This window comes from Eurosta solidaginis, chromosome 4 (genome assembly GCF_040869045.1).
Source record: "Eurosta solidaginis isolate ZX-2024a chromosome 4, ASM4086904v1, whole genome shotgun sequence".
Classification (NCBI taxonomy): domain Eukaryota; kingdom Metazoa; phylum Arthropoda; class Insecta; order Diptera; family Tephritidae; genus Eurosta; species Eurosta solidaginis.
In genome coordinates this window covers 195,665,381-195,679,697 of record NC_090322.1, presented here as the reverse complement: position 1 = coordinate 195,679,697, position 14,317 = coordinate 195,665,381, and the positions used below count along the sequence as shown (strand labels likewise).

The 14,317-nt window shown below is 37.6% G+C and overlaps 1 protein-coding gene across 2 annotated transcripts in view; it reads right to left on the bottom strand.

The window, feature by feature from the left end:
* Top1 (topoisomerase 1) overlaps positions 1-13,044 on the bottom strand; it is a 73,637-nt gene extending 60,593 nt beyond the window's left edge. The window contains exon 1 of one of the 2 annotated variants that reach the window (XM_067784488.1): positions 12,773-13,044. In XM_067784488.1, coding sequence (XP_067640589.1) covers positions 12,773-12,799 — 27 coding nt within the window. In that variant the 5' untranslated portion in view covers positions 12,800-13,044. The remainder of the gene's footprint in view (positions 1-12,772) is intronic. The other variant, XM_067784489.1, reaches the window with a different exon arrangement.
* Between the last annotated feature and the right edge of the window lie 1,273 nt (positions 13,045-14,317).

Here is a 14,317-nt window from a genome sequence, read left to right as displayed (position 1 = left end):
AGCGAAGTATAAAGGATCTTTGTGAAATAAGGGTCATCAAACTCTTTAGCCCAACGTTTGATAAAACCTAATACACCAGTTGCTTTGTTTATAGCGGTTGAAATATGTGTGGTAAAACTTAATTTCGGATCAAAAATAACTCCTAGATCAGTTACAATAGATATCCGCTCCAAGGGGTCGCCGTTAAGTGTATAAGATGATAGGACCGGCTTCACACGGTGAAAAGTCATTTGCTTACATTTAGAGTAATTCAAAAAAAAGTAAATTTGCAGTACACCAGCTTTGAAATGAGTCAAGATCGGCCTGAAGCTGATGTGTAACAAAGTTTTACATCATCTGCATACATAAAAACTCTAGAATGTAATATAACCTTTGGTAAGTCGTTAATGAACAGGTTAAAGAGTAATGGACCCAAATGGCTACCCTGGGGCACGCCAGAAGTTACATCAAACGACTTTGAAAGATTGTTGTTAAAGAAGACTCGCTGAGTCCTATTTTCAAGATAACTTGAAATCCAACTTAATAAAGGCGCTGGAAAACCCAGAAGATCAAGTTTGGTAACTAAGAGCTCGTGATTAACAGAGTCAAATGCTTTACTAAAGTCGGTGTAAATTACATCTGTTTGTTTGCAAACTAAAAAACCATTCATAACAAAAGACGTAAATTCAAGCAAGTTGGTAGTAGTTGATCTCCGATGAACAAAACCATGTTAACAAGGCGATATTAAAGAGCTACACAAGTATTGAAGCTGGTATGTAATTATCTGCTCAAAAGTTTTAGGGATAGCTGAGAGCTTAGCTATGCCTCTGTAGTTCTCAATATTAGACCTACTACCTTTTTTATGCAAAGGTATAATAAACGATTGTTTCCAAATAGATGGGAATGATGCGGATTCCAGAGACAGTTTAAATAATTTAAAGATAGGCTCTGATAAGCTGACAGCACAGTACTTAAGTACACAACTAGGAACACCATCTGGACCCGGTGAAGATATCGGTTTCAATGCAAGAAGTTTATTAAGAACAGTATCTTTATCAATAAATGGGTTTAAAATATTATTAGAACTTTCCAAGCAATATGGATAAAGATTAGACTGGACACATTGGGATGAATAGGATGATTTAAAGAATTCAGCAAATAAATCTGCGATTTCGTGATCAGAATTTGCGTTTTTGCACCCATAAATAAAAGTAGATGGGAAACCAGAAGTTTTCCTTTTGGAATTAACAAATCTGTAGAAACGTTCCGGATTATTAGTAAATTGGAATTTGCAACATGATAAATAACCTTTATAACACTGCTGGTTAAGACGATGAAAATTGGAGCGCGCCACTAAATATTTAGATAAATCAATAGCTTTACCAGATCTTTTGAAACGCTTATAGAGTCTAGATTTAATATTATCAAGTCTTAATAGTTGCTTTGAGAACCAAGGTGGTTTACCCGTGGTGGTACTGGAATAACGAAGGGGGACACAGCTTTCAAACAAAGCATCAAGAGAACTATAAAACAAGGAAGTCGCTGTTTCAACGTCTGTACACGCATAAAGACTCGACCAGTCATGGGCAGAAATCAAATTATTGAGCTCACTAAAATTCGTCTTTGAAAAACATCTCGACCGGGGTCGGGAATTGGGCTTAGAAACATCGAGCATCACAGGTTGAACAACATCCAGTAGTATCTCAAGCGTAGGATGAAGAGGGTCTTCAGGAAGGGATAATGGGGGAGTTCGGGTTAGAGTAATACCCGCAGTCATCTGTAAAAACTAAGTCTAAGATTTTCCTTTTGGAATTTAAAACATTATTAATTTGGAGAAGAGATGTATCTAGCAGGCTATTTAAAAACTCGTGCTGAGTAGTGGGAGTCATAAAATTTGAGTCGATGGTATTGATCCAATTTACTGATGATAAATTGAAATCACCAAGAACTACTAGGCGGTCTTTGTCTCGCAATTGCGAGTAAAAAACTACAAATAACAGTGCTATGACATGTATAAACGTGTATATCCGATCTTGGCGGTATATACGAGCAGCAGATAAACAAACTAAAATTGTGCAAGGCAAGCTTTACTGCTATAAATTCAATGTCATTTGTGGTGTCCAATAGCAGCAACTCAGATGGAAGCGTCGAGTCAACAGCAATAAGGACACCACCTGCTCTAGATTCACGATCACGCCGATAAACTACATATTTACGTGAAGAGTTCAGAGTTAAAATTATCAGCTTTTAACCAGGTTTCAGTAAAAGCTATAACTTGAGAAGTAAAAATAAAACTATTCAGATAAAAGGTACTTAATTTCGATCTTAGGCCACGAACATTTTGGTACGTGATGGTTATTTTTTCACTGTTTCCGCAGGGATTTTTGAGTTTTTTGAAGTTCCTGCGGCGTTAGGTTTTTTGTAAACAAATGCACAACTGAATGTTTCGGCCAGAATGTATGTTCAAGAACTCTATCAAAATAAGCGTCTGGAACTGATATTTTAAATGATGAAATATCCCTATCATATCTAAAATTAAATTTATAAACGCCTATTTTAATAGGTTGTGAAAGGTCTAGCTTATCTTCTATATACTTAATAATATCATTTTCCATAAGCGAAGAATGAAGACGAGATACAAAAATTGTCCTGCGAGGCGGCACGGCAGTCACCTGCCTCGGTTGTGCATTGTCAACATTTGGCAAACGCACAGCGGCGGAGGTAGAATCACCACCTGTGTTGGTGGAGCTGGAAGCAGCATTGTCATTATTAATGGTTGTTATATCATTAACAGCAGTAATTTGAACTTGAGCCAAGGGTGTAGGTTTAGCATTCGTGTTTACTTTATCAGCGGCTATGTGTTCAGCAGCAGCGTGGGCATTTGCAGTTTTTGCAGTTTTATTGGTAATGTCTTTAGCATTAAGGTTAACAGAAATGTTATTAGCAGTCGAAGGCTTATCATTGGTATTTACAGCATAAGAGGTACTTGAGGTGTCGACGGCATCATTATTAGTATGTGGGACGACAGTATGTACTTTATCGGCGGCGGTGAAATTGTTTGAATTCGCGGCGCCAGAATTTTCAACAGTAGACAGCCTGGCGTCACTGCAGACAGAGGACGGTGACAAAACAATTGACGAAAACGAAGGTGGGATAGGCACAGAGAGGGGTGTAGGTGTGAGCATAGCCGATGCATTATCAGCTATATGTAGCTGTGAACCTTCTAGAGGAGTGTTTAGAGGGGGACCCGTACACTGCGAATGCCAGCCAGAAGGCAGCGGCGAGAAAGTGCATAGACCCATTGCATATGTAAGCATAGCATCGTTGTTGTGTTTGGGGGCAAAGTACACGAACTCACTGCAGCTTTGAGCGCACCGATTTCGGCAGCCAACACACCATTCAACGTTTAACGGATGAGCAAACAGGAGTATTACAACGCGTTTGTTATAGTGTCGATAATGAAGTAGCTGAGATTTTATTTTTAGATGCCCCTGGTGGGACAGGAAAAACTTTCCTAACTAAAATTGTTTTGGCAAAGGTGCGAGCTCAAGGCAAAATAGCTCTGGCAGTGGCTCCATCTGGTATAGCTGCAACTTTATTACCTGGTGGTAAAACTGCCCATTCCATGTTCAAAATCCCCATACACTTAGATATCAATGAATATCCAATGTGCAACATTGCAAGAAATTGCGAAAAAGCCAGCGTTATTCGTGACTGTGTGTTGGTAATATGGGATGAATGCACCATGGCGAACCGGACAGCCGTAGAAGCTGTGGACAGAACGCTGAGGGATATACGCCAAAATGACCAAGTTATGGGTGGTGTTACTTTTCCCTTTTGTGGAGATTTTCGGCAGATACTACCGGTCATACCACGCGGTACAAGAGCAGATGAAATACGAGCGTGTTTGAAGAGCTCATATTTATGGTGTAACATTAAAAGAATGCATTTAACAGAAAATATGCGCGCTCGAATCGGAGGCAACATAAATGCGCAGAACTTCTCCGAAACTTTGCTAAAGATTGGAAATGGTACATACCCCGAAGAAGAGGGAAAAATTACACTTCCCGATAATTTGTGCCGTACCGTACATTCTTTGCAAGAACTAATTTCTACTGTTTATAATGATCTAGGATTCTGTCATGATAACTTTTGGTTTTGCGAGAGGGCTATCTTGACGCCACTAAATGACCAGGTTTTGAAAATCAATTCGTATATACTCAACGATATTCAGGGTGAGGAGGTCGAATACTTTTCAATCAACAGAGTTTTGGAGCAAGATGACTTAACAAATTTCCCTGTGGAGTTTTTAAATAGCCTTAGTGCACCTGGACTTCCATCCCATAAAATTATTTTGAATATCGGCGCACCAATTATTCTGTTGCGTTATCTAAGCCCACCAAAATTGTGCAATGGAACGAGGCTCAAAGTTGTTTCTCTAAAACAAAATATAATTGAAGCAGGAATTTTGACAGGCAGTGGCAGAGGAGAGAGAGTCTTTATACCACGTATCCCCCTTATACCAAACAACTTTCCTTTTAGATTTAAACGTGTTCAATTCCCGGTGAGCCTTTGCTATGCTATGACAATCAACAAAGCACAAGGCCAGACGATCTTTTATTCTCTAGTATATCAACAGGATCTGTAAGTATTTTCTGTTTTATATTTTGAATGTGTATGTATATCCATATATGTATGTAAGTTACGGCTTATAACTTTTAACCGATTGAAGCAATATTTACTGATTTTATTGCATGCTTTAGCGGTAAGCTTAGACAAAAGAACTGAAAATAAGATATGGTAATAGAAATGTGGGGGAAGAGTGAAGAAAATACCGAAAAGAGGTTGAGCGCGAGATAAGAAGAATGGGATCGCCAGAAAAAGGCACAGAGTAAAGTAAGTGGGATGGACCAAGCAATAAAAGGGGAGGAGGGATAATGTGGGAAAATAAATATTGTTTTATATAAACGGAGCCTGCACATGGTTTCGTGATTTAGGTTAGCAGAAATGTTTTAAAATTTGTTCAGTTAAAGACCCAAGATATCGATATTTAAAAAAAAATAAGGGTCACTTTAATAAAAATACGCATCCCGAACAACGTCGGGTACCTTGCTAGTTAGAAATAAATCAATAAGTAATGCACAATCGGAAGATGATTGGAAAAAAGTGAAATTCCTGTATTGCTAGGTATGTAAATTCTATTTTTTATGACAACGTATCAGCCGGCCAAGTTATCCATTGTGGAAAAAGCAACGGTTTCAAAATGCTGAGCACCTCACTGAAACAAGATTGGCTAAGACCCACTTCCTGGTCCTTTCCAACGCCTTTTCCCTATGCGAAAAAACGAAGACATGTACTTAACTTTACAATTGGTGGAACTCCAAATTTTTGCTTCAATGGTGGCAAGGAGTTGGTAAGAATATCTAGCAAACATTAGAATGCCGGCTTGTTTAGCCTGTAATATTGGCGAAAGCTAATTGAAAAAAAAATTAACTTGTTATTCAAAAGTGCTGAAAATAGTATTTTTTAGCTTACAGTGAATCATTTAGCTCCAAAAAGTTAGAACTGTCCCTTAATTGCCTCCGAATCGCTTTCACATTTATAATCTCCTCGCGCTCAATCAATACCAACCGAAGTGCAATACTAAACATTATAAATTTTTTATTTCTATTTTTTTAGTATTTTAAGGAAATATATGCTTGGTTACAAAATTTGCACGATTTGTTCACTGCGAATTCACAATAGAACATCAGCTGTTTCGAAGTGAACTTTTGTTACAGATATGTACGTACACGCAGCGGAGAGAGACGCACAAACACATACATATATCTTACGTTGTGGCAGCGCACTGCCCTCAAGTGGCCCGATGAAACCAGGCTAATCCTGTTTTTGGTTTTTTTTAATTCATACATACTTTTTTTTTTGTGTTTTTTTTTATGTATCCTAATTCTTATTTGTTATTTATAATTTTTTTGTTACCGAGTCTTTGTGAGGCAGTGGCTTCTTAAGCGCCGAGATCCAAAACCGCTCAGCTACAGAGAAACTCATCAGCTGAGAAATATAGATTCACAAAATACAATAGACTAAAAGTAAATATAATTTTTCAATTATTAAGAGAAGATAGAACCGTCTTTTTATGGCAAAGAGCGAGTCCGAAACATCAATTATTCTCGAGTGAGAGTTATAATCTTCACACAAACATAGAAAAGGTTCGCGTAGTTGGAAATTGCTTCTGCATTGTTTAAGAATTATAGGTTTATAATGCCTTGAAACTCGGCATGGACATTCAAGTTTACTTCGTTCAAAAGAAATGGGCTTGAAATCGATCCATTTAAAAGTCTAGCCATAAATAGTACACCTAGCATTTCGCTACGACTTGCGAGTGTAGGAAGATTTATTAGTTTTAATCGATTAGTGTAAGGAGGAAAATTATACGGAGAGTCCCATTGAAGATTCCTCAAGGCGAAAAGTAAAAACTGTTTTTGAATTGATTCTAGTCTATCCACATGAACTTGATAACGCGGATTCCAAATTATCGATCCATATTCTAATATCGTCCTCACCAATGATGTAAAAAGGGTTTTTGTAACGTAAGGATCACTAAACTCTTTTGCCCATCTTTTCACAAATGCTAAAACTCCTCTCGCTTTATTGACTGTGGCATTAATATGAGGGTTGAAACTAAGTTTGCAATTCATTGTAACTCCCAAATCGACAAAAACATCAACGCTTTCCAGAGTTTGGCCATTAATTGTGTAGGAAGCTGGCTGTATGTTCCCACGTGAAAAACACATGGATTTACATTTTTCTATGTTGAGAGGCATAAAATTCGCATTACACCAAGTAACTAAACGATTTAAATCCGCCTGGAGTACAGAACGTTCTTCAACCGACGCGTATGACTTAAAAAGTTTTACATCGTCGGCATACATTAAAATTTTAGAATATTTTATAGTTGTGGAAACATCGTTTATAAAGATCAAAAACAAAATAGGACCGAGATGGCTGCCCTGAGGCACACCGGAGGGAACATCGATGACATTCGAACAAAGGTTTTTAAAAATGACTGTTTGAGTTCTACCGCAAAGATAGGAGGAGATCCAGTGAGTTAGGCCAGGTTGAAAACCAAGCAATTCGAGTTTATAAACAAGTAATGAGTGGCGTACTTTGTCAAATGCTTTGCTGAAATCAGTGTATATAACGTCGGTATGATGATTGTTTCTAAACCCATTACAGAAATTGGTTGTGGTTGATTTGGGTCTACAAAAGCCATGTTGAGAACTATCTATCAATGTAGAAATCGAAAATGTAAGGTGATTAGTAACGATTGCTTCGAAAAGCTTAGGGATAGCGGAGAGCTTTGCTATTCCACGATAGTTTTCAATAGACGACTTGCTTCCTTTTTTATCTGAGATACTCCCAAAAGTAGGCAATCGTCTGTGGAATTATCACTCACATATACACGAGCATCTGTAGTTATAGCTCAAAAATTTTCTAGCTGGTAACCGAGCTAAATTCTAGAAACGCCTAGAAGTATGCGAACGAGGAAATCACAGCGTATAAAAAGAGGTAAAGCTGAGAAGCAGTAATCAGTTTGATTTAAGCATAGTACAGGTCTACAAGTAGGATATGTAGCAGCGCGCACATACACAGTCACGCTAACCTGATAAAATGCTTGTTCTTGTTCGTTTTTTGTGTGGATGCTATTTGGCACTGTTGTACTTCTTAGGTCCAAGAAAAGTGTAGTAGCTACTAGCGAAAACTGTGTAAAATTTGTATTGTAAAATTACAAAGAAATCTCCTTATTTACTTTCAAATGAGCACTTAATTACATCTCTCTTTAAAATCCATATGTTTTGGACAATTTTAATTAACAAATTGTGATACTGTATTAACGGTGATGATTTCTGACCAAAACCGTCGGGGGAGGTATTAATAGACGCCTTTTTGCCTCGCTCCCAATAATTCGAATACTTTTTCGCCTTTGAACTATTGATAACAGGACAAAATGGGTCTTTTAATTTCTCTTTCCACATTTTTGGACGGGTTATTGCAGTCGACCTTGGTTTCAAACTATTTTTCGCGGAAAACTTTTGAACGGGTACAAAAACTTAGCACTCGCGTTTGTATTCTTAATGCGCGAATAACTACGCGTCCTCAGATACCCCAATTCAAGATTTTTGTATAATTTTCTGTAGGACGCATATAGGTGCAATACATTTTCATACTAAACTAGCTTTACCTGGCGTACGTTGTAACGCCCGAGATCGATTGAATGTTGCGTTATTTTTTCTGTTTTGTTTGTTGACAATTTAGTTTATTGTTCTCTAAATTGAATTGAATTTTGTACACACATTTGGTGAAATTTTCGCTTAAAGCATTTTATTATTGTATCTTTTTGTAATGCAAGTGGCTACACGGTATTTTTGGTTTTTTCGTTCGGTGCAAAGATAAACACATTTTTTGGCGTTCCAACTTGAGAATTTTCGCTATTGTAAGCGAAAGCAGCGTATTCCATCTCTTGCATAGTACGACGTGAAAGTCGTGTCGTTCGTCTCGATGCTGGATTTAATGGATTTGGATCTGTCGATCTATGACGACGTGCGTTTCGTAATTGTTGTACTTGGTTTAGTTGTGAGCATTTGGAGAAATGTAGAGCGTTTTCTACATCTATGTATATGCCAAATCAATAGGCAAACGAAATTTGGTTTTTATATGGCTTTATTTTGTCGTAACTCTTTTACGATTACAAATTCAATGATCTTATATGCTAAGAAAAAATTCAATTCAGGCAGCAGAATTTATGTTTAGGAATTTTCCATGGAAAAGTCCTACTATTTAATGTTGACAAAATAAGCGATGAGTGCGAAGAGTATATAGGCAAAGTAATATTAGTGCAGGTGAGTGTGCATTATGTTGCTGCAGTGGGAGTGGGAGTGAGTGGGAGTGCAGTACATTGAGGAATATGCGATAATAGCAAAATGATAAGAAAAAGCGAAAACCAAAAGCGAAGACGGTGACGTTATGTTGTACAACAAAAGCATGAATGCGTGCGATGAGTGGGAGTGTGTGTTTGTATGTATGCAAATTATTAACTTAACGAAGATATGTTGGAAAGGCAGGCGTGAACAATAGTTACCATCAGAAGAAAGTGATTGATAAACATTTGCATTTGGACAGGATCATCTGTTTAACATTTGTATGCTGTCAATGAAATTAACTTGCAATAGGTTGGATCGATTTTTTTCGTTAGGTCGGACCGAAATGTACACTTTTTTTTCAAACTTTGAATTTTTTCTAAAAAAAAATCATAACTCAAGAATGGCTAAACCGATTTCAAAATCAACTAACCACCATCTCTCCTTCCTGTATTTTTCCCTAAAATTTCATGGCATCTGTCGAGCCGTTCTCGAGTATGGAGTGACAATCAAAATGTACACTTCTTTTAATATATATAGATTCGTTCAAAAAAATTTACCATCAGGGCAACCCATATCTGAAATTCCGCTCCTTTTTTTGTTTCCCTGCGTCGCTTTCCACGACAGCAACCCCGGCAATTTTGACACTTCGTTCAGTGTCAAACGCATTTCCACGCAGGTTCCACTGAGTTCCACACTAGTTTGACACTGACCGAAGTGTCAAACGGCAGTGTGTTAGAAAGAGTAAGGAATTGTTTCCTTCTCATACATATTATACTTGTAAACATGTACTATGGATTTAAGCACGCTATCTGTTGAGAAGTAGAAGTGTTATTGTGAAGTACTTTAATAAAGGCCATTTTGCATTATTGAATAGTGGAGTTATTTATTCAACAGTTTAGTGATTCGAACGTTAGTAGAACGTTGCAAATAAGAGGAATTTCAAAAAATTCGTTTCAATATGAATCATCGAATTCTTTAGACGATCGTTTGACAAACGCCAAATTTCCCTTGGGCTCTGTTCACGCCACCTTCTATGTGCAATTTAAAGTCAAGTTTAGGGTACATCGAAACGCGAAGGTCTACGAAGCTAATGAATTGGTAAATTGTATAATCATCAATCATATTGCCGTGGGATTGGTAGGATTCCCTAGTGAAGCACATGAACTTGCAGTTCGGTAGGTTTAGTGACATTACATTTACGCTACACCATTCAACTAGGCTATTCAAATCCGATTGTAGATATGATCTATCCAATGGTGAAGGGATAGGCATAACAAGTTTGACATCATCAGCGTACATTAGCGGCTTGCAGTACTTCAAAACATTTGGAAGGTCGTTAATGAACAGCAGAAACAGCACTGGACCAAGGTGGTTGCCTTGAGGAACTGACCTACAGTTATTATATGTAACTGTTCGTTTCCTTTGGATCAAGTATGAAGATACCCAAGATAGAAACAAAGGCGGGAAGCAAAATCGATCGAGTTTGAACCGAAGTGAATGGGAAACTTTATCGAAAGCTTTACTAAAATCAGTATAAATGACATCAATTTCGCTTTTAATCTTAAATCCGTTCAGAAAATGAGTTGTGAACTCAAAGAAGTTAGTTACAGCAGACCCATGCAAAACCCATGTTGACGCAAGTCAATTCACCCAGCGGGTTAGGGGATCAGAATATACCCGCGGTAGGTATGCCTGTCGTAAGAGGCGACTAAAATACCAGATTCAAGGGGCTGTGTAGCGCAAGCTTTAAGGTTGCCAGCGCAATATATAGCTTCTCCAAACCCATTTGTCAACCTCACCTACCCGCGGCGAATCCTGTTTCACCAACAGACGAGGCTCTGGCGACCCCAAGCTCCTCATGGAACTTGGGGGTAGGGAGGGAGGGAATGGCCTGAAGGTTTAATGTGGCCACATAAATCGTTCCCGAAATGGTCGGGCTAGCACCTTAATGGTGCTATGGTACCGGAGCGTACCGGATTTGTATCCAGCAAAGGACCATCACATCGATAACACTCCCCCAAAGCCTTCGGAGAGCAACCTTATCGCTACTACAACAACAACAGCAAAAACAACAACAACAACAACAACAACAACACCAACAACAACAACAACAACGCAAGTCAATGGTTGAGGATACACTATGAGATAGTTGCTTTGTGACGATCGTGTCAACGAGTTTGGGAATAGCACTACGCATTGCAAATCGTCGGTAATTGAAAAGACAGGATCTGTTTCCATTTTTTTAAAGTGGTATTATAAAAAGACTCCACTTTCTGGGAAATATCCCTTGCTTTAGTGATCGTTAAAAAGACATGTAAGAGGTTTAAGCAGGAATTCAGCACACGGTTTAGCACAAGAGATGGTATTTCATCAGGTCCGCTGGAATAGTAGTCTTAGTACGTCCTCCGTATGAATATACGGAACAAACGGCTATTAGAGTAATTTGATTTAAAGAAGATGGCAAACATACTCGCAATTTCATTGTCATCATAAGAACATAGATGTGAGTGTCTCTGCCATTAAGCACAACCCGTTGTGTAGCGAGTTTATTTCACCACTGCCGCGAGATTTCAACAACTGCCGCTAGATGTGGAAATGTAGATGTATATACATGTATAAAAAACATGGCTATTTGAGATAAAGTTCACCCCAACATGTATGTGACAAATTTCCCGACTTGCAAATAAGCAAACTTTTACATTGCCGACCTTTAGCAACTACCCACATACATATGTATATATGTTCATAAACTGAATCTTTATCAATTGTACGTAATTTAAATATGTACCATTACAAACATTTTTGGCAACAGTTTTTACATATTTGAAGTCTCGCATCAACCACCAAAGCATAAATACCGTGTGAAAGAAAGTATTCATTCCCTCTTCCACGATATATCAGTCAATAGTTGCTCATTAATGTTGATCCGTCACTATCGACCAACGAATACTCTGTTGATTTTCCAGGAGAATTTGAAGTTTTTTATATGCCACCACCGTGCAACGACAACGACGACCTCTACGAAGCCCATCGTAAAAGCTCTCGCTCGCTCCGTCAGCCGACTTGCCTTTTTCCATTGATACTTGTATATTGTTCTTATATTACGCGTGGTTATATTGCACTGGCTCTGACTTTTAACTTTCTCTGTAACAACAAAAGCCAGCTGGTTTCAGCATATTGCAGCTATTGCGGTGTATCTTAAAACAACATATAACTTAATGCTGGAACAAGTAGATGTATGACATAGCTTAACCCGTACAAAGCATTTTTTAAAGACGACAAATGAGTTGCAATAGATGTATAGGCAGAATAGTATTTAAAAGAATAAATTATATTCAAATACAACTAAATAAATATTAACTAATTCAGCGATGAATCGAGCATACGCATACGTTCCACATCTACATACACTGCATTTAAATTTTTTTCTACATCAGCAGATATGTACCTATAATTTGTTGTTGCTTCCGCTGAGTTTACCCCATTGCACTTTTGTCCGTATATGCTGCTATTGGGGACTTGTCGCCATTTTCATGAAAAACTTGACGTTTTCATTTCAAGGCGATCGCGGTGGGACCCGACGAACAACCAGCCAGACAATTATGTACGTACAAGTTAAGCTAAGTTGCAATACACAAAGGAAATATAAGTTCAATAAATTGCCGACATACATATATCTTTTTTGAATATTGGCCAGATTTATATTTCAATAATTGCAAACAAATGTTCGCATGATGGTTTACAGATAATTTATATGTGCCCAGCATTTTTTCTTCATTTCTTATATAGGTACACAAAGTATTTAATTTCTGGTGACACATCTTAAATAAAATTATGTAAAAGTTTCACCGTTACCACAAATCTGTACTTACATTTTCTAGTGCCACATCCACGCTCATTTTTCTTAAGACGGAAATTCACTCGATAATTCGATGGATTCCACGCACACACTTTTCTGCTTCAATTAGCAGCTAAAGATTTATTCTTTTGGCCACTAAACACGACACAATATATAAATACAAAAGCAGCGAGGCACACTGCAAAGGCAAAATTTGCTATGAAAATTTTTCAAAGTCTCGCCTCGCCATACAAAATGGAACTTAGAAAAATTCTGTGCTGGTGCGGTGTTCGTGCGTGTGTGTGACGAGACGAAACAGGTTTGCCAATGCAATGCAATAAAAGTAAACACCCTGTACTCATAAAAAGTTCCATTCAAATGGCCCAAAAACAGCAATATAAAATTGAATAAAAGCTAACGCAGTCGTTGTTTAACAAAGTGAAGTAACATTTGTCAATTATTTGAACTGAATTTCTTGGAATTTCAAATGATTTCCTAGTTCACTGCGCTTAAGTACTCGCAAATGCACTCCTGGAAAATTGTAATAGATTACTTTAAAATATTTTACAGTTTATCCCACTTACTCGTTTGTTAGATATATCTATCCCATTTGCTTCAATTAAGATACATTCGAATGAGAGCGAGGTATACCTTAAAACATCGTTTGTCTCGTTTTTCAATGTTATCAATAACTGGCATGTTCTTTCGCTCCCCTGACTAAAGCCGGACGTGTACCTCGGGTGTGCAAAAAATATATTAAAACGAGACTTGTGCATAATTTTTGTGCGAGTTTAAACTATAGTTAAAATTGAGTTTAGTGTTATAGCTTAAACAGATATAATACGCCAATTAAATGGCGGACAATGAAGAAATGGTTTCTCGCCATATCCATAACCTAAATATATTTGAATTGCTGAATTTAATAACTTTTTGTAGATTTTATTCATTGTTTTGGATACGTTATGTCTAACAGACTTATTTTTTGTGGAATATGTTTGTAATTTTTGTGTTTTCTTCATTTTTATGAAATTTTCACGATTTTTAGGTTAAGGTACCATTAATCGATCACATTGGAGATGGTTATGGATATGGGTATGGTTACGACTATGGCGTTGGGGTTAAGGAAGTTTAATTAGCCCTTTAGCTGTGTTTATTTTAAGAGTAAATGCATGGTTCAATTATGTACAGGTTGGCTCATCTCATCAGCTGATTTTATTTATGTCATTGCATGGTCGAAGGAATTGTCAAAAGGAGATGGCAAACTCAAAATGAAACCAACACATTGGCAGCATTTTACTTACACATACAAAAACTGCTAAGTTTTATGTTTCCATTCCATACCATTCGCACCAACACCAATACACAGATTTTGACAATTTGAACAGACATATTTTGTTGCTTTACAGATGAGCCAACCTGTATATAGTTGAACCATGAGTAAATACCATCGGTTACCGTATCGGTAACCTTATAACAGCTGATTCGACCAACCTTATGAAAATCAATCCAATCGATTATTGTTGCCGCTAAAGCGCCAAATACACGACACGAACATTCCCGCGAACATTTCGAAATCTTG